This window comes from Xiphophorus couchianus, chromosome 7 (genome assembly GCF_001444195.1).
Source record: "Xiphophorus couchianus chromosome 7, X_couchianus-1.0, whole genome shotgun sequence".
NCBI lineage: Eukaryota > Metazoa > Chordata > Actinopteri > Cyprinodontiformes > Poeciliidae > Xiphophorus > Xiphophorus couchianus.
Genome location: NC_040234.1, coordinates 12,759,394 through 12,784,328, shown reverse-complemented (window position 1 = coordinate 12,784,328; position 24,935 = coordinate 12,759,394). Strand labels below are relative to the sequence as shown.

General features: G+C 37.2%; 2 protein-coding genes across 2 annotated transcripts; both read right to left on the bottom strand.

Moving 5' to 3' along the window:
- Positions 1-123: 123 nt before the first annotated feature.
- On the bottom strand, positions 124-4,797 carry ube2al (ubiquitin conjugating enzyme E2 A, like). Its single transcript, XM_028024176.1, has 6 exons — positions 4,584-4,797; positions 2,457-2,537; positions 2,335-2,360; positions 1,915-2,004; positions 1,746-1,834; positions 124-858 (listed from the first exon to the last, which is right to left on the bottom strand). The coding sequence occupies exons 1-6, from the start codon at positions 4,625-4,627 to the stop codon at positions 730-732; spliced, it is 459 nt and encodes a 152-aa protein (XP_027879977.1). The 5' UTR covers positions 4,628-4,797; the 3' UTR covers positions 124-729.
- A 1,054-nt stretch (positions 4,798-5,851) lies between these two features.
- ankrd10b (ankyrin repeat domain 10b) lies at positions 5,852-23,993 on the bottom strand. Its single transcript, XM_028022285.1, has 6 exons — positions 23,796-23,993; positions 20,755-20,907; positions 18,995-19,086; positions 9,506-9,771; positions 8,268-8,375; positions 5,852-6,360 (listed from the first exon to the last, which is right to left on the bottom strand). Exons 1-6 carry the CDS (start codon positions 23,991-23,993, stop codon positions 6,170-6,172), a joined length of 1,008 nt encoding a protein of 335 aa, XP_027878086.1. The 3' UTR covers positions 5,852-6,169.
- Between the last annotated feature and the right edge of the window lie 942 nt (positions 23,994-24,935).

Genomic DNA, 24,935 nt, shown 5'->3' with positions numbered 1-24,935 from the left:
TTTTCAGTACTTCTCAATTCTTCTACCTCTACTTAAAATTAATTACAAAACCAGAATGCCTCCATCTCTTAGAATAATAGCATTATGAGTAAAAAAAAAAAAAAAAAAGTCAAACATTCCCTGTTAAGGATGACTTTGTTTATTTACAAGAACTGGAAAAAGTGACATGTGGGACAACCAGTGCAAAATCTGTACATAATTTCAGTTGCAGGTTTCTTTATATACACGAGAACGCAACAGGATTGTGAATACACTATGTCATGCATGTAACAGTTCACAACACAGCAAAGGATGTGGTGTAGAGATGTTTGGTTTAGCTGTAGCAGGTGATGCTCAGGATGCTCATTATTCCACTGCATTGTGAAAACTGACTAAACCAATCAGGTTTAGTCAGAGAAGAACCCATGACCTAAATGATGCACCCTTGTAGACTTTTACCATAACAAGTCATGGGAAGTTATTAAAGCAAGTAAGAACACACCAGATTTTTTTTTTCTTGTTTAGCTTAATGGCCCGTTTCCCCTGGTTGACTAGAAAAGGAGGGAACCAAATTAAAAGAAACTCTCGCTGGGCCGACAGAAAAACCTTGCTGGGGAAGTTGAGGGTAAAGTGCATAAAAGCGTAAAAGTAAAAGATGGGAGCAAAAAGGTTTAAAAATTCAGTTACTCCACTACAACTTGCAGTACACACAGCTTAACGATGGAGCGAGCAGCTGTCGGGATTGTCAGGTCAACTGTCCCTCCAGCTTTGTTCAACAATAGCCGACACGCGCTTCTCGTACTCCCGCTTGTTCTCCTGGTACAGCTGGGCTGCTTGGCTGTTGGCAGGACTGTTGGGGTTTGGTTCGTCAAGCAGAGACTGGAGGGGCAAAAACAATAATATGTTACAAATTTCTTAGTTTAAGTTTATTGTTTTTCTGCAGCTGTTTACTTAAAAACCTCACAGTTGTATGTTTCCAGTAATATTTAATCCAAACAACAGTTTAGTTAGGCCATAAAGCAAGCATAAAGAAAGTGACTTTTGGGCAAAAAATGTGAACAGAAACTGAATGTCACATTCACAGCTTTCAAGTTAGAGAGTTTCTGCAAGTTTCAGTCTGGATTGCAGTACCTGTCGGCTAATATATTCAAAGTGTTGTAAGTTCACACCATTTTAAGGCCATTAGAAATGAAATTTTAGCACCTTTAACAATCAAAATATATTTAAAAAGATTAAGTTAAAATATGATTTTCTCAACTGAAGTGTTTTTTTAGCCATAGAATGAGACTCAGTGATATTAACATTTTTTAATCAATTTTTTCAATATACAGTAAGCTTCGATAGAGATATTGAGAACAAGATTAGTGGTTTACTCTTTCCTATGATGAAGTAGCAGGTAGCTTAATTTTTTTTATTATTTTAATTGCTTTAACATACAATAAGCCAGTTCAGAAACTGAATTAGTTTGAAGGTTTCCAGAACTGGCCAATCATCCTCAAAACAAGGCAAAATGTTGATGGTAAAACCAAGTATTGAACATCATATCAATTCAAGATGCAACTAAAAAAAGAATAAAGAAAAGCTGGTTTTACTCCGGAACTTTCAGAAATGTTGCCTTAAGAGCAACTAGATTATTTTTGTTGATTTTGACACTTTGAAACGGTTTACACACTCGGGTTGTAGTCCAGTTGTTTGTCCTTTCTTTGAACAAAAAGGGTAAGAAGACTAAATCTACGTCTGTGCTTTGTTATGTTGATATTTCTTACCTGGATGGAAGTAAGTATAGAGGACACATCGTAAGTAGGACTCCATCGGTTTTGTAGAATGTCTAAACATATACTGCCATCTGCGTAGACTGTGGACAAAAACATATTGAGAAACGGCCCACAACAATCACTAATGAAGTAATGTGACCACAGGTTACAATCCTCCTACCGTTTGGATGAAACATCTTTGAGACAAATCGCACTGTGGGTGGTTTGTTGGGATATTCTTCTGTGAATTCTACAATTAGTTTAAATGTACCTGAGAGGGAAAAACAAAAAAATATAAAGGTTAAAGGATGAAGGAAACAGAACAACAAGCTGTGACCCGACATATTAATTAGAAAGAATAAAAGTTACAAATGACAATAACCTACTACAGGTAGAAAAGAACAAAACAAATAAAACTAAGAATAACATGGTTTTATTGCAAATGCATTTTAAATTAAAAATAATATTTAACTAGTACTATTCAATCAATCTACATCAGTGAAAAATGAAAAGCAGAATTTGTATCAGGAACTGCATTTCAAGTTTGCACCCACTAAACCTTGAAATTCATTCTAGACCGAAAATAAAACCAGATACTTACCATCCTCAAAGGGAGTTCCCTCAGGGCTGTAAAAATAAAACAAATACACATTTTTTCCTTCTTTTTTTTTTTTTTACATTTTATATTGAAATTTTCTAGCTAAGTACATTTTACATTCTTACCCAAAGATGACTGCATTCCACACCATTATGTTGTTTTCAGAAGGGGCACCACTGACACCAGCTGGAGGATCTTCTTGTAGCCTTTCAATCAAAAAAGGAAATATATGGTTGGACCAAAGTTCTTTAAGGCAAGAATCAAGATTTGTCCATTCATGCAGTAAAGCTGTATTTCCAACATGCTTTACTTGCTGTTTAAATCATATTTCACCCAAATCTATATATTATCTCAGCAAAATACAAATGCACCTTTTCATTTCAACAAATGAAAACATAAATTTATGGTAACTATGGGTGAATCAGTTCCCCAATTATAGCTCAAGTAATTTACATACTTGGCAAATGTGGAAAATTACAAAAGATCATCATCCCTACTGAATTGCTACTAGCATTGCAAGTAGCAAGACTCCTTCTATCAGACAAAGGCTGCTAACCGGTTTTAGTTCTTTAGCTAAAACAGCTTAGATTAGTCCAAAGCTAAGCTGTCTTAGCTTGGACGCACGAGGAGCACATTTGACTGGTTTTCCTCATCAAAAAATCGACCTGCTACTGTTTCAGTTAAGAATTACTCTTGGTAGTTATTGCTTAAAATTATTTTGGGGTTTTGTTTTGGTTAAGAGAAGGGGGACTCTTATGGCTCAGCCCTTTCTTTCTTCTAGAAAAAAAGATCCTCTAAAGTTACATAAGATTTAGAACAACCATACAATTCTTGCAAAATTGAAAAAAAATAAAAATGTGTTCGGGATTTTCTTTGTCAGTAGGCATCTATATCTTTTCTCCTCTTTAGTTTCACCTTCCAGGTGATCATACACAAAATATGCTTGATCTATTGGCGATAGATGTCTAGCTCGTACACAAGGTCGGACCTCCTCTATCCAATCCATAACTACAATCCCAACATTACCTCTGAAAACAGGACATTTTCATTCCCTTGGGATGTAAAAGAGCCGCTCTATGACTGGCACCTTATCCAAAGATGACTGCATTCCACACCATTATGTTGTTTTCAGAAGGGGCATATTAATTAAACTACAATTAGTTTAAATGTACCTGAGAGGGGAAAACGGAACCTGGCTGAGGAGACAGGTTAGAGATTCTTTCCTGTCTCACTAACATTTGCTGTTTTAAATACCAAACATGTCATTTCACTGTAGCAAACTTGACTTTTTGCATGAGTAAACAAAACATTGCAAGTAAACTACCTACCAAAACAATAAATAGGTAGACATTTTATGCCAAAACCTAATACACTGTTGAAATTGAGCATTTTTTAAATTTATTTTGGGTTGAAACTTTATACAAGTTGCAATACAATGTTGAGGCTATTTGAAACCAAATCCTCAACTCAAAAGATTCCCCAATATTAACGTTCTGCCAAAGAACCCTGAAATGAACAGACTATCTAGATATGTGTTTTTGGACGCAGTGAAGCTTGCTTTAAATACAGAAACAACTCTTTTCGTGGACAAAATGTTCCTGTACAGTCAGAACAAGAACTCTCTCAGCTTCTCCCTTCACAGAATGCAGTCACCGCTTGTTCGTGACTTCCTTTGTCACTTCCTTCGTCACTAAAGTCAATCTTCAGGGATTTGCGGGATTGTATGGTCACCTCACATTGCAAAACTTATTCAGTTCCGGCAATGAAAATATTACTTAAATTAACTTTAATAAACTGTTATTACAGGGCTATAAAACAAACGAATTTATCAACAACTACGCTATTAGAGTTTATTGTCAAGAGGAGGGAAGATTTAATCGAACGTTAGTTTTCAAAAAAGTGTCAATCTGGTTACTTCTGTCGGGACATTTAAATGGTGGCTAGTTAAGGGTTAGCCAGCAGTTACAAACTGTAACAGTAAACCAAGTCGGCTAGCCTACTAGCACTGTTCGCTTTTCCGGCGTTTCTCGCTCTTTGTTATTTAACAATACTTACCTGCATCACACAGGCTCTTAAATACAGATTTTAACCAAAAGCTATCGGTGTTAAAGACGTAATAACCCAAGAAGCTCAAATTGGCCGTTTTTTGTAAAATATCATCGCTAGCGCTAACAAGCTGACGTAAGCTAGGCTAACGTTAGCTGTTTTGAAAAAAACGGCTAACCCAGCGGTATTTCAGACCGTGAACTCACCGTTTAAAATCTCTCATAAGTCTTCGTCTGGCCGGAGTGGACATGTTTTAGCCTATTAAATTCTTACTGGTTGTTGAACTATACTAACAGGGACCTTTTCCCTTTAAAACTAAATTAATATATTATACTTCTGCTTATTTTTGACAAGAACGGCCCGTAACTTGACACCGCGGCCGACGTTTTACGTCGTTCTCTAGAAAACCCTGACTCCCCGCTTAGCCCAGATAGATTTAAAGGGCCATACCACCCTTATAGGAGGAGGGCAAGTGCAAAATGTTAACCATTTGTAAGCAGTATGTAGCCTTTGAATGTAAATTTATATTAAATATAATAAACAAAACATACATATAATCACTGTTAATACGAATTTCACACAGGATATGTGAATCTTATGGAATGCTATTTTAAATAACTTCCATCCACACCCCCGCCATTATGGTTGATACCATCTGCTGTCAGGAGGCGTGGCCACAGAAACGTGACGTTAGTGCAGCGCAGTGATGATGACGTTCGCTCCCTCTGGCAGGTATGGTGTGTCCTTACACGTGAACCTATTGATTATCTGCTGTTTCACATGTGAATCAGGATTTCAGTTCATGAGCTGGCCAGGAGCAGAACAGTCATTAATTTATTTAACCATTTAAATAAGCATTATTGTGCTCTGGGCAAAAACTGGAAAGCTTAGAACGAAAAATCAATCAATAAAATACTCTGTTGGTATTTGAATAGTAAAGGTCAAGTACCAGGAAACTTTTTTTTTTTTGGTATATTATGACCTCAGTATATTGTAACATAGTCTGGGCTAGTATTTTGCCCCAAATCCTTTACAGAATTTTGGTCCTTTAGAAAGTTTTATGTATTTATATTATTTTCCAGAAGTGTTAAAAACAAAACACAAATATAAAAGGATTCCCAGGTTTTTCAAACAATAATCCATACCAATCTCACTTGAACAACTATTTACTAAAAACATTTTTAAGACAAGAAAACTTAACTGGCAGCATTAGGTGAAATAAACTTGTACCAACAGGAAAACATGCTGAAAAAAGTCAAGTAGTCGAGCAAATTTTATATAAAAGGGGAAGGATTGTAAGTTATGCTTGTGCTATAAATGTACATTTGTGGTATTTCTTAGGCTTCACCCATTTCAGTTCATTATTTCCTCTACTCTAAATGTTGGTACTTATTGCACCAAACTAAACCTAATTAATCTAAAAATCGTTCATCTTTAAACAATCTAAAAAATAAATCGGGGAAGAAAACGTAAGCGTTTGGAAAACTCTTTAATTCTGTATTGATATACAATTAATGTATTTAAACTGGTTTAGGTAACATCAACTTGAAACAAATCTATCTGTAGTGTTGGCAGTGCTTCATCATGGATCCTTTAGTTTTATGAAGATCATAGGCAACATAACCAAACAAATAGACTCAACAACCTTGACAAAAAAAAAATTATGATTCATTCATGTGTCCATATACATCCTGTTTACAAAAAAAAAAAAAAAAAAAAACACAACAAAAACTTGACCACTGAGTGGCTTCAAGGCAGATGAATGCTTAAAATCAATTACATTCTTATCACTTTAGCATCCGTGGTACAGAAGCATGGTGCTGTAGAGGGTATGGTCATACATCTGCTCTGCTTTGACAGACTTCTGATGCTCCACCTGGCTGCCAACACTGCTACTGAGTTCACTGTAGATTTGCTGACCAAGGAGCATTCCTGCTGTTGGGCTACTTGAGGAAAAATCCCCGCAGTGTCTCTCACCTGCCACTGTAAACAAAAACAGTTATCAAAAATAAACCAAATACACATTGATTAAACCTGCTCATTACATATGATGCGGGTGAAATCTGGACTGATTTTGTTTTGCACAACTTTAAAACAAAATAGTATTTGACTACAGGCAGCCAGTTATAAAATTAGACTAGCAAGTGACCCAGTTTCAAAGCACTAAAAAAAAGCTGTTCTGTAACTTTCTGGATTCCACACAAAATATGATCAATAAGTTGCGAAATGCACCCAAGATCCTGACGCAACTCGACAAGCTTTGACCAGAGACTTTGGTGAAAGTGAGTCATGTTCACATGAACAGTCAGTCCTTGCTTTGCATGACTGAATTTATTGAAATTTCCCCAAAAACTTTATTAAAATCCTGGCAATCCACAAAGCATCGGGAGCGAAGCATCTAATGCTAATGATTAGCATTAGAGAAAATGCATGTCATTTTTTCTTATATATAAAAGCTATTTTTAAAAAATGGATTAAAAAAAAATACAATGAATGACTTGAAGCATGAAAAAAAAACAAAGGCAAACACCATCATGTTTATAAAAACCATCCACATTTAATGCTTTTACACAGTCAAGTACAAAGCTAAACCTGCCAAGTACAAAGAACTGCATTTTCAAAATACACTCACCTCTTCCATATAAAAGTATAAACAGAAAACACCACCAGCATGGAGAACAGCAGACAATAGTGAAAGAAAAAACTTTTCATCTATAAAAAGGGGAGAAATAATGGATAGGATTTTTTTTTTTTAAACTTGAACAAAAGCTCAGGATGTAAGGCTTTGTGAAAACCATGCAATCTTCCTTGAGCTGCTTTAAAACAACTGTAAAACAGATGACTAAATTTGATAATTACATAAGATATTCTGTGACATGACACGCACAAGTAAGCCCTGCTGACTGAATAAAAACACAACACACAGAATATACAATATGTAGTATTTAAACCAGATCAGAAACAACAAGAGGGATCAAGCCCAAGTAGCATTTGAAAAGCTACCAACTACAAAAGGCAGGAGGATTATTTATCTTTTAAAGCTACATTCATGTTGGGATATGCTTTGGCTGAAATTATAAAATGGTTTAGGTTAGTTTATAATATCATGAGAGATTGCTTTATCAATAATACATATGTCTAACAGTGACCGAGTTTTAAATTTATTTAAAACTTGTACTTACAAATTTTGTAAATGACAATAAATTAAATGTAAATCTGCATTTCTCGCCTAAGCTGTTGTGAGTAAACACAAGTTTTATCCCTCTTTAAAAGTCAAATTTGTAAATCCAAGAACAGATGCTGAAATTCCCAAAAGTTTACTTGAGGAAAAAAAACAAACTCTCAAGGTATCAAAAAGTACTTATTAATCTGACACATACTATATACTCTTCTAGATGGGCACAAGTACTTCCATAAAATTGTGCAAAACAAAATCAGACTTTAAATATAAACCTAAAGGATTACATGCAGGTAAACTGGAAAGAAATATAAATTTATAAGATGTATAATTAGAAAAAAAAGTTATATTCATCCAAATATTATCAGTTACATAGATAAGTATGAAACATACCACACACACACACTTCTACACATCTTTCCAATTTAAGTCATTCTGTTGTGTGTGAACCACAGAACAGGTAGATCTGATAATACAAATTTATATTAGTGGACCAGTACACACACACGCGCACACAGCTCCCTCTACAGGTAGGCATAAGAGTTAGTGCAACGACATGGAGTCTGCATTGACGCCACAGTGATGACCTCCAGCTCTTTAGCAGCAGGGCTCGACTCGTCCTGCGGCCCCTGGTTCACACACTGATCCACCGGCCACGGCCCCTGAGGCGGGGCAAACCCATTCAGCCCAAATGCAAAGCTTCCAGGCCCACCTGAGGTTACAGCTGGTGCCATCTCCATGTTCATGCTCCCCATCTGGGCTTCACCGGGGCCACCTGGTGGCCCGCTCCCGTTCTGCGGTCCAGCTGCCATGGACAGTCCTGGGAACAGACGGAGTTGCTTTTTAGACATTAAATCTTAACTTGTATTTTTCTGATACTGATTTTAAGAGCTGTTCTTCAGAAATTATGTTAATTGACTTTCTTTCTCTTTTTAAGGATGACATACTGATTCATTTTTGTGCAATGCAAAAATTCTGAGCTAATAAAATTCATAAAACAAATAAAATGTGACTTATTGCATAATAAAAAACAAAGTCTCACAGCTGGTTTTGATTAAAAACATCACAGTTGTCATATGGCTTTTCGATGTTGTTCACACTATATTTCTGTGATTGTTTATCCAACTGATTTTGAATATGTGGTGCTACATTTTGAGTTTATAATGCAGCAGTGTCCAAACTTGATCATAATCATTAAATAAAAGTGCTTTTTTAGTTTTTTATTAAAAAGACAGCCAAACTTAACACGACAACAACAAACAACCTATGCAATATATTAGTGAAACAAATGAAGCTCTCACTTTGTGACAAAGGGGTAGATCATTGTAGATAAAAAGAAAAAACAAAAACAGGATTTGGTTCATTTGTCTTATTACAAGAAAGCTAGACACTTTACTTTTTATTTTCTTAAAAGAATACATTTATTAAATGCCAATTTTTGCACAAATCAGGAATGCTTTTGAGTACAAGTGAAAATGAAAACTGATCTTCCATTTTAATGTTTCAATTTCTGGAAAAAATTTTTTTTTTTAGTCATCAAAAAATATATATCTAGCGGCGTCAACTTCCTGTACTGCAAGACAGATTTGTACTGTTCTAGAATTGTTGTCTGGAGCCACACAAAGTTAATTGGGCCCTATCGGGCCCCGGACCATACTTTGAACACCAGTAGTTTAATAGAAAACACTTACGTAACACTTAGAAGCCTTTTTGTCATATTTATGAAAGAAACTTAAGAATCTGTCACATGTTTTTGCAGTACTGAAAACTTGCTTCCTGAATTATTAGAAATAATTTTTGGGAGAACTGAATTGTAAATTGTTTGGGGATTTCTACAGATTAAATTTTTACCATATAATGCACAGTGATAACACGCATTTATATTAATATATTTGTATATTTCTCAAAAGGTAACCCAAAGCAACAGAAACATTCGTTGAGTGATCTCACCGTTGGGTCTGGACTTTTTCAATGGGTTCGCCTCGTTGCCTTCGAAGGACCTCTTCCTGTTGGGTACACCATTCAAGAAGCTGCGTCCCTGGATGGTGGCGTGAGCATGGCCCCCGTTTTGGGTCACGCCATTCAAAAAAGCCCCGTTAAGGGACTGCGCCATGTTTTGCTGTAGGTTCTGGGCATTGGCGAGCATTTGAGCGCACTCCTGGAATCCCTGTGCGTGGGCCAGGTCAGCAGCCGTCAGCCCATTGGCATTCCTCATGCTGCACAACGGGAAGAGGGAGTGTCAGAAACACTCACTGCACGTTTGAGTTACACAAATAAGAACAAAAACACATAAGACAACATGAGACAAGCCCAAGCGCACGCATACATACCCGCACGCACACCAACAAACAGCATTTCAGCAAATATTCACACAGACATTCATAGATGTGGAAAATTAGCCTGTTCTGCTCTTCCCTGTCTCATACTGTTCGTCATCTTCATGAGAGATGACGACTGATCCTCTTCGGATCAATTGCACTTTACATGGAAGTTCGTTCATTTCCCAGTTTCCACAGAACTAGGGAAACTTATCTGCTGCCAAAGGACATGATTAGAACAACTGGAGACATTTTTATGCTCAGTTTGTGTCTCCAAAGCGAACGAGGGGACTGGAGACGATGAATACACATTGCGTCAAATCAGTCACCACTTCAAAAGGAGAACATTTCTGGAGACAGGCTTCTTTGCAAGAGATGAAAAAGTTATCAAGGAACTGAATGAAACTCCATTTTCTTGTTTCTGACGATGATTATGATGCTCAAGAGGCTCTGCATCCAAATTCCTTTGAAGCGTTCCCAACAAGAAAAGCTGTGAAGGCAAAGGATTCTTCAAAGATGATCAAGACTCGGAAATGTCTACAGATCATTCATAAGGATCATTTCCTTCGACAAGTCTCTCCACCGGAGGGAGGAAGGGAATAAAACAAGATAAAAGTTAAATCGTCAAGCATGAAGGATTCTGACATCTTCTCTCCGGCTGAGGAAGTCTAATTTAAAGCCTCTTAAGACAAGAGAACAAGGGAACAACAAGAGTCATACCTGTATATTAATAATTTAAATTAGAGTCTGTGTGCTGTAAGCAGTTGTGTTAATCATGTCCAGCTGCAGCAGATATAAAGGAATTTTCTGAGTGCAATAATGAATGGACAAACAGTGCTGTGCCAGAAATGTCCTCCAATTTTCAGACAAAAGGTTTGTGCCCCTAAAGTATGGAAGCAATGTAAAAACTAAAACTAAAATCTAACGCATAATTTGTGTCCTTTTATAGGGAGGACTTTAGAAAAACAATTATTTTGTCCACCAGTTAGGCTGGACAGCTATAAAAAGGTAAATAACTCATGTGCATCTATTCTAAATAAAATTACTGTTAGTATAATTTCAGCTTAATAATTGGGATTTCTTTGCTCTGTTTGAGAAAATAAAACTATAGCGCACTTGTTCTGTGCCTATGTATCAAAGCAGGTTCTCTGAGAAAATAAATGGCTCTTAGTTAAAAAATCTGAACTATATCTACCTCCATCCCATTATTATTATTTAAAATGTAAAGGCACTACAGGAAAACTTTGCAAACAGCACTAGTGACGTATAACCTGTGTAAGCTAACTCTAACAATATTTACATTGGCTTCCACACGAAGCAGAATTTAAGGCACAGTTACTGTTTCGTCATTCATATCCGATTAGAAATAACTCATTCTCTGCATTCTTATCTAAACAGTAGTGCAAAATGAAACAGTTCAAAAGCTAGTGCATATGATAAAACATTTTGCAATGAATTCAAGATTTAACAAAAAAAAAAATCACAAAAACTTGCTGCACATTACCCGACCCCATTTAAAATTAACGCTTCCGAGAGAAGATCGGATTTATCCAAGAAATACTCGGGTAGATGGACCAGTCTCACACCAGGAATACAAACTCTCTACTGACATCCACTACTGCTTTAAGCCACTCTATCCTGTAATATGCAGTTAAATTTAACTATAAACATGAGTGGCATCATCTTTTAAAATGGCTACTCTTTTCTTTGAAAAATGTATTTGTCATTGCAAGCTGCAATACAATTGAAACATTTCAGTAAGTATTTCTGTTCTGGTAAATTAGGGAACCAGCTTTTAAGCTTGTAGCGCTCATTATAAATCCAGGCTCAAATCAGGTTTTCATCAGCATATAAAGAATTCCTATTTAATACACTGTAATAAATATGAATTAGTTAGCATTTGTTGCAATGTTTTAAAACATGCAACCCAAAGAGTATCTGAAAAGCTTTAAGTATTTACATTTTACAGAAATTAAGAAAATGCACGTCAGGAATTTCTAGTATGAGAAATTTCATATTCTTTTCCATATTAGATGCTGCAGTTTTATGTCCAACATTACTTTGTTGTTAAGTTTTATGTCAAACAATAACTTGATCTTGTATGCCCTTCAAACTAAATTTAGCTTCACCCTTTTGGTTTAAACTGGTATTCCTTTAGTGAGACCTCACATCTACGGAAAACACTGATAGAACAAGGTGGATAACAATACACACCAATAATCCAGATTTGGATAAGAAATTTTTAAAAAAAGGGAAGCGTTAATTCTTTGTAAATGCCTGGTATGCTTTGCTTTTCAGTCCTAAGCACACAATATGCATCTTCGCTAACTATTGTCTAACCTCCCAGAGGCAGCCTACGGTCATGCTACATCTTGACATGGGACTCACGTGATTAAACCTGTCCATATAAAGGACTCTTATGGTTAGTTCAAAAACAAATTATAAAAATCAAAAACAAAAAAAAAAACTGTCTAAGTATAGGAACAATCATGGATAAATAAGCAAAGCATGCAGGTCTAAAAAAAAACAAACAACAACTTTAGTTTTGATTCATTAAAAAAACCTAGCATTAAAACCAATCACCGCAAGAAATACCTCAACAGTTTGCCAGTGTGTAGATAGGAAGCGATAGTGAGAACACTCAATGCCACAACAGTGCGGCTATCCCAGGGAACGGGGCAGACTCAGCAGTGTCTATTCTCCCCCTTTCAAGGATTACTTGAAAAAACCAAGTCATTTCCAATTCAATGGCTGCAAAACATTAAGATGTATGGTTCTGTTTTTGTTAACATTATAGCAAACGTTTCTCTTCTGTAACTTATTGTCACTTTCATAAAGGAAAAGGTGACAAAGATTAGATGTCAAAACAGACTGATATTATATAGGGTTAATACTGTGACAGATAAAAGAAAACATTTCTGTGTATAAAGGAAGACATCTGGTACAGTGAAATGACAATGAATAACCATAGCAACAGGATGATGTTAGCATTAAACAGGTCAGTACATGATGCTCATCTCACTCAGCTGCTCTAAACTCGTCACTGGCAGCCTCTCAGCACTGTCCTGCCTGCAGCTAGCTCATTACTGAACCAACCCTAATACTCTGAGGCTCATGACAAATACAAACTATGACTCTGATCACTTTCTAAACCGTTTTTAATCCAATTCGAGTTAGGAGTTCTGGCAGTGATACAAATGTGTTTTTGCAATCTTAATTTTTGTGAAGAGACTGCATGTCGTTTCCAACATATTAAGTGGAGCGATCCAACAAATATTGCCATTTTCAAGAGCTTTATTAAATTTTAGCAAAATCTTTAACTGAAAAGCTGAGAAAGAGTCCAGCTGAAATCACTTCAAGTTTTATAAAAAAGCAGCAAAAAAATTAGCATCGTCTTATTTAAGTTGCGGTTCCCTCCAACAAAAATGATGCTGCAGTCATGCCACCATTTTCTAAAACTTGAAAAACTTTGAGGTAAGAGGTTCAGCTTGAACACCAGCAGGCAGGAATGAATGGATCCACACACAGAGGGAAGGCTTCGGGTGGAAGGTTTTTTTTTTTTTGACAAAGAGGACAAAGAAATCCATGACAATCAGGAGGTACAAGAGTGGACATAAGAAGATGAATTGTTAAGGTAGCCTTAATTTATTGAGGCAAAATCTGCCTGAGGTGCCTGGAAACTAACATGGTATCCTTCTTGTGGTTTGGAAGAGCTTGAAACTATTTGACCCAAGAAGAAAAGGTGAAGGGCTGCCATGTGTTCTGTCTCCGTCATGCCAACACTGAAGTATCTTGGTACAATCTAAATCTGGACCTGGCTTAGTCACATTTCTGCCCAGCAACCCAGCAGAATAAAGTGTGGGATGAAGTGTAACTTCTTTCATCGGTTCAGGAACAAAGTTATGGTCGTTTTGTTTGTCAGCATGATGATAATAATTTAAGTGGTTAAAGCTTATGAGGTTGAAATGTTGGACCTGTGGCCAGAAAACCTCAAAAAGTCTCGACTGCTGTGAGAACCTCTGGGTAACTCAGGGTGAGCGGAGAAGCTAGAGTGAAAAACTCTGATCTTCTTCAAGCACTTAGGAGTAGATATGTCCAAGGGAAGTTCAGGAATTATGAAGAAAACAACTTTGATTTACTAACATGTGACATGATTATTGGTATTCCAGTAATCAAGATGCTAAATATTTGTTTCACTGCCAAAATCTTTGTTCAAGATTGTAGGGATTTTACTGATATTACAATAACACAAAGTTGTTCCAGCTTGTCTTATGCATTCAGATTTTTATGACTTATTGTGCTATAATACAAGTTATGTGATATAAAATTACAAGCCTAAAGATTTTTTAAACACCTCAAAGCTTGCATAGTACTTAAAATAAAAGCCGATTATGTAGTAAGAATGTACTTCCTGCTTAATTTCTTTGTTTACAAAGGCTTTATCTTTGCAGCAGTGCCCCCTACGGTTCAATGTTGAGATGAATGGCTTATCTGCTCTTCAGTGCACAAACTACTTAAATTAACATAGCATAATTAAGTATCTTTCTTTTTTTAATTAAATTTCAAAAACAAAAGGATTTGGTGAAGTTAAGGTTACTTGTGTAGGACTTTGTCCAATAAATACAGGATGTGTGAAGACAAAATCTTAATTATATTCAACTCTTACTTCTTCTAAGAAGCTTATTATAAAGCTTACCAAGTCCAAAGACAAATCTCTTTGTCAGGAAAATATTACAGAAAACTAAATTTGTAGATATTTTAACAATAAAGATATATTAGGTTTATTAAAGGATTCCTTAGAACTGATATTGACCATGCTTTTGTTGTGGCTCTTTCAGATTTACTATAGCAAAGGTTTTATTAAAATATATTACATTAAAATTCTTAAGCATAAAATCAGAGCCCTTAGAGCAGCTCAGCATCACCCATTAGGTGCCGTTTGAAAAGATCCTCACTGCTGAATTCATGTTGGAGGAATCTTACAAATTTTAACATGGTGTCTTTATAAAAATCTAATCAATTTAATTCATTTTTTTTTTGTATTTTCTTTTCCTCCAACATCAAGAGGCTAAGTTTGTGAACATTCTATATGAATCATTTATTGATATATATATATATAAAAAGGTGAATTGTTTCTTCTTGTGAATTCACAAGTCAGATGGTTGATTGCAGGCTTTGAAGATTAATAAGCACATGAAGAGAAAAAATTGAGACCAAAGGTTGTTTGCTCAGGATTCTAGAACAATGTCAAGTGTTGCAATAAAACTGAGGCAAGAAGTCCTGCACAAGGGCAATGATAGAAACACAACAGCCTGAGTTTCAGTGGTTTTTAAAGTGTGTGAACGCCTCTCTGGCTGGCACAATGGATACGAACCGAATGTGTTAATCCTCCTACTGGTGGGAGCCTCAGTATGGTGCATGTAAGATTTGTGTTTGTGTGATGCAATAAATTGCTTTGTTTAATAAATTGCTGTTGGAGCAACATCAGGTGGGTCCAACTATTTGACGGTTTTCTGGTGTTAAACCAAAACAAAAGCTATGGACGAGTTCCTGGAATAAAGCGGAAAGTATTTGCTGACTGATAAATATTTAAATATGTGTTATCATAGAAATGTATGCAGAGAATCAATAAAAGACTTGAAATAAAGAATTTTTTTTTCAAAATGTTCATCCTGACATAAAAATGTGTTGGTTTACATAAAATTGTATTAACATGTAAATAATGTTGTTTAATAATATTCTGAGATCTTTCTAGCTCTCAAACAGAATTTGTTTTTTGAGGATATTACCTAAACAGACCCATCTTAGATGTTACATGTCTGATATTTAACAGAACTACATTAAATGAAGTTACTGAGTCTTTTCCATATTTAAATCTCATTTAAAAAAATGATTTGTCATGAGCCTCATTCCCACCTTGTGTGCTGTAGTGTTCCTCCCAGTTTCCCCCCACTATAATCTTCAATCATAAATAAAAATAAAAAATAAAACAGAAGACAGACTTCATAATAGACTGAACTAAATATCTGTGATCTGCAGGGGAAAAAAGAATAACATTTTAATCATAAATAAAACTCATCAACTGATGACCAAATGCACATAACACTAGGCTGAAAACATTTGAACGAATGCACATTTATCTGGCTAAAATAATCTAAGCAACCAGGCGGGTTTAGAGTAACTGGAACATGAAAATTAAGCATTGGAGAAAAAGGTAAATCTCAATTAGTTTGGTCATATGTCAATGTAAATAAATGTATTATAATTTAGGTGTCAAAAGCTTAAAAAACAAACAAGAAAAAACACCTGTATGTCTACAACCTTTTTAACAAGAAATGTTTCCATAACTTATATTTCTTATCTGTACTCAAAAATAAGAAGGAACAAAAGACTCAACATGATCAAATTATATTGATGCCAAAGGTTATTTTTGGCCTCTTTGCAGCAAATCTCCAACAACAGCCAATTCTCTACTCTGCAGTGTTTTCTTATATTTGGCGCATTATTAAAGAAGCTCAGCATTATTAGACCTCTAAAGGTGCATAAGCAGAACCGTTCCCTCTGTAAACCCCCTGGTAGCTTCAAGTTATTATACTGTAATGTCTCTTCAAAGCAAAAAAGCAGAACATTTGTTGCAGAAAATGAAAGAGCAGGTCAAAAAAACACTTCAGAAGAAGAAAGAAAGATTAAATAAATAGAATGCATCCATCGAACGAACAGAGCAGAGATGAAAATATTATTTAATGTTACCCATTATGTTCTTAAAGGAATGCAGACAGACTTGCTACTAAAGCTAAAACATTTATTAAAACCTGGCTGAGTGACAAGAAACACATTTTCCTTGCAGCATTTCAAAAATTTAAAATGCTGCAAACCTGTCTTTTGTTTTTTTTTAATCGCCTTTACATAAGGAGAAAAAACTTATATTGTAAAATAATTTAATTGCTTCCCTGCAGGTCTTTGATTTAAATGCAGGAAGAAATAAAAAACTAGGTGTGCCTTTTTCTTCATTCTTCGGCTACATCAATCATTAAATGTTTCCAATGAAAGGAACCGTCTTGGCACAAGGTGTGGTTTTGTTGACAATCAGCGTTATCTATATTTTTTTTCTCCTTTCAACACAAAACAATGACAGTCTTTGTGTTTCTAAGCACTTGAAGGAAATTAACTAGCGGCTCAAGTAGTTTTATCTCTGCAATTTCATCTCGTGCAACAAAAAGCCGGCAACGTTTTAAGAAATTAGGAGTAAAACTGCTTAAAAGAAAATAATGTGCATTTGGTCATCCAGTCAAAGTTGTGTATGTAAGACACTAGAAAAACAATGTTAAATAAAACCACACTCTAGTTTAACAAATGTCATGCAACATAATCTAAGAGATAATCAACAGTTTATCAACCTTTACATTAAGTTGTCCTTTTCTTTGTGCAATGATTGCGCTGCAATTATAAATCCTTCATTAAGATCAAAGGTGCAGGTGAAACTTAATGTTCTAGTTTTACTTGGGTTTATTTCTCAAAATTCAGAAGATGTTTTTTCTTCCTTTAAGCATTTAAAAATACAATTTTTAAACTTTACTGATTATATTAATCTATGTTAGTTAATATTTATATTACACAAAAGACAACTTAATGCCAATTGTTATAAACAACAATTTTAAGGAATAACAAAATACATCACATTTCCAAGGGAGCAACATCAGCTCTATGTTAATGAGCAACAAATCTCATGATCAATCTGGAGATGATAAAGATTAAAAAAATCTCAGACTAAAGCAATGTCAACTCTTCATCAAATGTAAAGATGTGCTGTTTACTACTATGTAATAAACCTTCAGCACATCTTAGCAAGACCTTCACCACAGTCTAATTTCAGTATCTGCTACTGAACTGAACTCACTGTAGCAGATCAAAGTGGTATTTTAGAGCTTAAAAAATGTATATCTTTTTACAAAAAAAAAAAAGATATTACCGTATTTTCCGCACTATAAGGCGCACCACATTATAAGGCGCACCTTCAATGAATGGCCTATTTTAAAACTTTTTTCATATATAAGGCGCACCGCATTATAAGGCGCATAGAATAGACGCTACAGTAGAAGCTGGGGTTACGTTATGCATCCATTAGATGGAACTGCGCTAAAGGGAACATCAACAAAATAGTCAGATAGGTCAGTCAAACTTTATTAATAGATTACAAGCCAGCGTTCTGAAAACTCTGTTCATTCCCAAAATGAATAAACAGCTGTTTGATTATTTTCCCCGAGGTAATGTAAGTGACGTAGTATTTTCGTGACACAGTTTATCTTTTAACAACAGCAAGGTATAACATACTGTATAGTGGAGGGGAACTTTTCCTTGATTCAATAAACGCGTAAAAAACAGTCTGATACTGTTACGGTAAATCAAAGGTTAGTGCAATCACAATATATATCCACTTCCGCACCATTGATTCGTTCATGTTAAATTCTCTCGCTGCTGCTCTATTCCCGAGTTCTACTGCGTCACTGATCGCCTTGAGCTTAAACTCTGCGTCGTAAGCGTGTCTCTTAATAGGAGCCATTTTGGCTCTTTACACAAACACACAAATGGAAATGAAACGGCACGCTTCACGCAGCCATATATCTCGGCATGCACCACGCGCTTCTTCTTCTACGGGGGAAAATGAAGTCGGCGGCTGCTTACCGTAGTTGCGAGACCTGTTGTGGCTCAATATTGGTCCATATATAAGGCGCACCGGATTATAAGGCGCACGCTCGTCTTTTGAGAAAATTGAAGGTTTTTAGGTGCGCCTGATAGTGAGGAGAATACGGTACTTGAATGTGTTACACATTCAATATCAAATAGATTTAACATAAGACGTTTAAATAGAGATTCTCACTTTCAGCCAAGTGCTGCATTTCACTAACAAATGCAATTTGTTGGCAAAACCTTTATTCAAATCTGTAGATTCTTTCATTCATCTAGTTGCACTCGTATCTTTAAGAACTAATGCAAAAACGTAATCGTCCAAATGTTGCTATCTTGAATTTAAATGTAATGGTGGTCCCTTGTAAAGGTGCAACCGAAATGTTGGATATTAAAGAGGAAAAGAAACGTGGACGAGACTGATGTCAGGACTTACTCAGCTTTCGCTCCCTGAATCAAGAGAGCATTGATGCAATCCAGACTGCCCGCTCGAGCAGCCTTGTGGATGGGCGTCTCGCCCACATAGTCCTAAAAAATGACAAAAGAAGCTCTATTAGAAGAGATCAGACTCTGGACAATTAATGGCATCCAGTAGGTTTAAAAAGTGACTTTAACTGTATTTTTTAAGGGCTAAAAAAAGTGGATTTTGGACTTAATATTAGATGATTGCCTATTTTAAAAGCAACAGAGGCTAGAGTGACAAGTATGTTGAGTAGCAAACTGAAGCTTCACTACCTGAGCAGGTAGCCCAACAAATTACCCAGATAACGCCAGCAGGTTATGGTTTCAGTATTACAGATTATGTAGCAGTTCTTATGTAGCAGTTCCAACCCATTCAATTTTTTTTGGGGGGTGCGGGGGGGATTACCCCTAAGTACTGCACATCTAAAATCACTTTTATTTTAGTTTAATAATTAAAATCTGACCATGAAAGAAAAACGTGTGGAAGGTTTCTTGACGGAGGCAGTAGTTTTATTTCAAAATTAAACAACTTAAAAAATTATACCCTACTTCAGCACATGTTCCTTCCTTTAATTTTTCATTTAATTTAAAAAAGTAGATCAACAACATTAGTGGTGGGACTCTCTAAGCACATTGATTATGATTCAGAAGGCTAGCATGTGATTATAAATTGATTATGTAGCAATCAAAAGATTTTCTTTCAGTGTCACATCATGAGCAAGGCATGGATCTTATCCAACAGTTTATTTTTTTCTTTGCATGTAATATTCACCACAATCTGTTTGGTAGCCGCAATGACACACTTCGGCGGGAGTTCCCCGCCTTCTGCGTTTCTCAAATTAGGACATCAAAAAACATTACGATAGTGATTTTTACAACACCTATTTCTTACCGTCTCCGACAAACTGAGGAAAATTTGACTAATTGGTAGGTAGACCTCTATCTGTACATGCTTTCTGGAATCCTCCCTCAACACATCTGAGAACATGCTCCAAAAATGATAGCAGTGCGTGACTCGGCAGAGCTGCGTCTGAACTTTTCACCCAGACATCAACACCGCCCACACACATTTACAGTTACATTTGTCAGCTTGCGAATGGAGGAAGGGAAACAGACTCTTTCAGAGGCCTTGCCACTAACCACAGTGCAATGTAGGCCACACTCTTGATACTTTTCCATTCCGCTTCCCAGTAGCAGTCAGCTGAAACAAACACCTTAAATCCAAACCTCAAACTCTTAGAAGGTTGATTCAACAAAAAATGGAGAGGAATTTCAAGGGCTAACAAGATCAGCGGGCTTCATGATGACGACAATATGTTATGTCATTGTGACCTACTAATCCAATCTCTTCTCAGTAGAGCGGCAGAGCATAAAATGTAGCCTGAGTGCATAAAAGTCCCACAGAGAGTAGAGGAACAAAGCAAAACGCAAAAGTGCCCGATAGGAATTTGTGTTGCAGAAAATGTGACAAACACTCATTCATGTTAATATAGGTCAAGTGTGGAGTAAGTAGAAATACTTCTAAGGCAATGATCCCCGAGTTGGGATTATCCTCTCTGATGGGATCATCTAAGATCTGCTCTGCTCTTTTCATTCACTTCATTTCTCCTACTGACTATTATCTGGGGCTACTTTGCAGCACAAATTTTCAGGAAATAAGAGCTGTAAATTTGCACTGAACAAACTGCAAATCTATGTATTCATGGTGTGCCATGTGTGCATCTGGCGTCATACCTGTCTGTTAATATCTGCACCAGCTTGAAGTAGCCATAGCAAACACTCAGGGTGGCCCCCGAAGGCAGCGATGTGAGTGGGCGTCTGCGCAAACCTGGAGGTGACAGAGTTCACGCCGCAGCCCACTTGAACCAGACGCATCACACACTCCAGCTGTGCATTGAAAAGAAGGTGTCAAGAGAAGTGGAGTTTTGATGACTACACTGAGCCCTCTGTGAAAACTGAGGATGAAGAATCTGCATCTTCACATCCCAGACGAACTTCTTCTCTTTCTAGGGGATGAGGACGGCGAACTGCAGGAGGGTGATGGAATCCCAGCATGTGAAAGGTCTGACCTCGTGGAGGGGGTGTCAAGAAAATCCGAGCTCATCCCACTTCCCCATGCTGGAGATTTTAGTTTAACAGTAATAATAAATAAAGTTATCTTTAAAATGAATCACTCAAGTGATATCAAGGCCCAACAGTAGACTTAAGTGTCAATAAAATAAATCTGGTTGTGTGTGTTGTTTTTGTCTCATGCAAACTTTGCTTTAATTCTACATTTTTCTATCTAATCATAAGAAATCATAGTCAGTCAGAGAGATTCATGAAACAAGAAAAGCAGGTTTCCTGGAAAAAGAGGAAGTTTCCAGCCTGCAGATTTATAAAAATAGCTGAGACTATTCCTTAGTTTAAAGTATGAAAGTTTTAAAGAATGAAATCTAAACATTATTAGTAATTGGATAAGATTCAAAGTAAAATACTTATATGAATATTGGTTTACTTGTAATAATACACTTATATTTGTGGGAACTACAAGAAAAACAAGTAACTGTAACTTTAGTAGTAAATAATTAGAATCATGTATTATTCTTGGTTTCTTTTCAGAAAAACATCTGTAATAACTCACATTAAGATTATAATAAGAATAATTAATAAGTTATGGTTATAAAATCATAAATGAATGATAGATCAGAGAAGCTGAAGAAAATAAATGTGATATAAGTTATGGTTATAAAATTATAAATGAATGCTAAATCAGAGAAGCTAAAGAAAATAAATGTGATATAAATGTGATTTTGACATTAAACTTGAAATGGTGTAAGAAGGTGTAACTGCAATTAAACATCACTGATATGTTGGAGGTAGAGAGTAGGTGAAAGGTTGTGCAGGCAAGGGACACAGGAGGTTGAGCAACCCTGAGACATTGGCACAGACATCAGGAAATGTCTGTAAGACAGTGATGGATATGAGATCATCTGTCTAAGCAGACAGCAGGCGCACCAGGGGGGTGGATGAACCCTATATAAGGTGAGTGCAAAAGAGGAACCGTTCGTTGGATCCTCCGGGCAGCTTCGAGCCAAGATCGAGATGGACAAAGAACTCTGCAGCTGAAGAAGAGCCGGGGCCACGGAGCCGGAGACTGTCCTGCACATGGAGACCAACCCGTCTGGCCCACAATCTGTGGCTTCGAATCGCACTTCTCTCATCGGCTGGGTTCTGACCCCAAAGACAAAGATGAAGACAAAGACAAGGAAGAAGAACTGGTGCCTTTTTTCCTGCCAGCACCAAGTCCTGTGTGACCTCAGCATCCATGCGGAGAGGAGGCTCATCAGACCTGCGGAGATCCTGGCCTTCGCCGATCAACATCTTCCTCCTGCTGCCACACCTTCTTCATCATCAAGCCAGATCTGGGGTTCGAAACGCCAAACTCCGTCCGTCTCTCTCAAAGGTTCCCTTTTTTAGTTCTCAGTATCAGCAGTAGGGAAAGATAGACTAGATGACTGATTTTACTTATTTGATTATTTCTGCTACTGAATTAAGCTGTACTGACCCTTGCAAAAATGCCTTACTAATAAAATATTTAGCATAAAGAAAATCTAAAAGATGTTGTGGACATTCAGTTAATGAGTCACCTTAAAGTTCTTTGATGGTTGTAAAATAGCTGTGATGTTTGATTCTGGAGAGGAAGAGGTGGAAAATGTTTTTAGGTTGCTGGTAGCCCATATTTAAAACCTCATCCTTGGGACTCGCCCGAGTCACTAAAACCTACCTGGTTCAATAACAAATGCAAGTTGTAAAATAGAGAACGAGCGACCGTTAACAGGTGTGCTCTGTGAAACTAGTTGGCTGTAGGCTGCTCAGTCTGGCTAATTCACAGGGGGAAGAAGGGTGGGACACCTGGATGTAGGCCGTCAGATAACCAGGCGAATCGTTTCTCGAAACCAGCTTAAACAGAGTTTACTTCAGTTCTGGACAGGGTAAATCCCAGCAGATTTAGGAAACTCAACGGACCCGTTAGACGGAGAGCTGGTAGCACATCTCCCCTCTCAGAAGAGGAAGTACGAGAGTGAGAGAGTAGAGACAGAAAGGAGGGGGGGGGGGGGTGTTGCGCAACAACAAAGGTTAGATTGCACGGAGAAACCTGTGCACTGCTGTCTAAGACACTGGGCAGGTGTGGACAAGTGCGATACTATCTGTGGAGCCTAGATGGATTTGGGCACGCAGCCAGGCCCTGTTTTTGTAAATGCAAATCTGAGCACAGATTCGTGACTAAATGTACAGAAATTAGCGATATAGCATTACACGTAGCCTTAAAAGACGCTTTAATGTGTTGTGTATGCTAATCAAATCAATCCTTCTACATAAATAAAATGAAAAGTGCTTCATAATGTGGATAATGTTAAGTAAAAGTTAGTCATTGTCGGTCATGTTAGCTAACTGTAATGCTTTCCACAATTTTACAATACGTCGTCTTAACGAGCAGATGTTTAGGTTTTCCCGCCTAGTCTCTATTTATTTACCATTACTAAATACAAAACGGACACGAAATGTAAAACATTTCAGGAAAAAAAACCAGCTGGGAAAGCGTTAGCTAGTGAGCACTATTTTTTTTTTTTTCTTGCTCCGATTAACGATGGCTTCGTTCAATTCAAACACCAGGAAATGGCCGAGAAATGTGAGCCTCTCCGTCACGGAGTTCAAACAACCAGTCACTTTTTTTTCCCCCCATTTATAGACAACCTACTCAATCAGATCGGTTATTTGTTCGCTACTTCTACCTTTCCGAAGTGAGCGGCCCAGTGTATGGGCGTCCAGCCGTAGAAAGTGTCCTCAACCGAAAGGTCGGCTGGGTTTGAGGCGCAGTGAAGGAGCGAGCACAAGGCACCGACGTCTCCATCTCTGCAAGCTCGGTGGAGAGGGAAGCGGCTGTTCAGCACCTCCTCGCTCGAGAATCCAGACTCCACTCCCAGAGACATGGTAACAAAACGGGGGTAAAAAAATTAAAAAATAAAAGAAAGTGACTGACAGTAGCCAGCTACTTGAGAGAAAATAGGGGAGAAATTTCTAGCTGTTGTCTAATTGTGTGAGCTGCCGGGGTGCCCGTCTGAGCACACGCGCCACCCTGACTACTGAGCGTTTCTGCCTGACAACACAAAGAGCTCAGCACCCGCCGGAGTGAAACTTGAGAAGCCCGGAGAGAGCTGCGAATTCTGGACTGGATTTCTGGACCGGATTTCTCCTCACAGGCTTCCTCTTCCACCGGAGCGGCTTAGTTCTTGTGTGCTTGGCGCTCTGGGCCTCCTGGGCAAGTCCCTTCATTGAGTATAAATGTCAATTTTAATATTTTCCGTCATCTCAGGGCGCGGCATTAAAGCAACTGGAAAAAATTGAATATTTATATCTTCTTCTGGAACACATTTCAAGAAGTTGTTTACAAATTCATTACACATAGTGAAAGACTGACTATTATGGCCTAAATATAGTAAAAACAAATAATTCAGTGTCTCAGAAAAATAGTTAAACATTAGAATTGTATTCTGTCCTTATCAGCTAATTAAGTCAAAGCATGTGCAAAGGTTTCCATCCATCCATTTTCTAACACCCTTGTCCCTGGTGGAGTCGGGAGGGGTGCTGGTGCCTATGTCCAGCTAACGTTCTGGGCCAGAGGCAGGGTACAGGTCGCCAGAGACAGACAGGACAAACAACCATGCACACTCACTCCTAGGGAGAATTTAGAGAGACCAATTACCGTAATTTCCGGACTATAAACCGCGACTTTTGTCTCATGCTTTCAACCCTGCGGCTTATACAATGATGCGGCTAATTTATGCATTTTTTTTTCTAACGGCCACCAAGGGCGCTGGAGCAGAAAAGGTAAGAGTGAGACAGGCGGAATATATGTGTCGAGGAAGACGCAA

Coding starts and splice junctions, on each gene's coding strand:
- ube2al (XM_028024176.1), bottom strand. CDS start 4,627: ATGTCCACTCCGGCCAGACGAAGACTTATGAGAGATTTTAAACG. Junction 1,835..1,914: donor AAAGATGTTTCATCCAAACG/GTAGGAGGATTG, acceptor TTTTGTCCACAG/TCTACGCAGATGGCAGTATA. Junction 859..1,745: donor CTATACTTACTTCCATCCAG/GTAAGAAATATC, acceptor TTGCCCCTCCAG/TCTCTGCTTGACGAACCAAA.
- ankrd10b (XM_028022285.1), bottom strand. CDS start 23,993: ATGTCTCTGGGAGTGGAGTCTGGATTCTCGAGCGAGGAGGTGCTGAAC. Junction 20,908..23,795: donor GGGCCGCTCACTTCGGAAAG/GTAGAAGTAGCG, acceptor TTCAATGCACAG/CTGGAGTGTGTGATGCGTCT. Junction 19,087..20,754: donor GTGCAGATATTAACAGACAG/GTATGACGCCAG, acceptor GTCATTTTTTAG/GACTATGTGGGCGAGACGCC.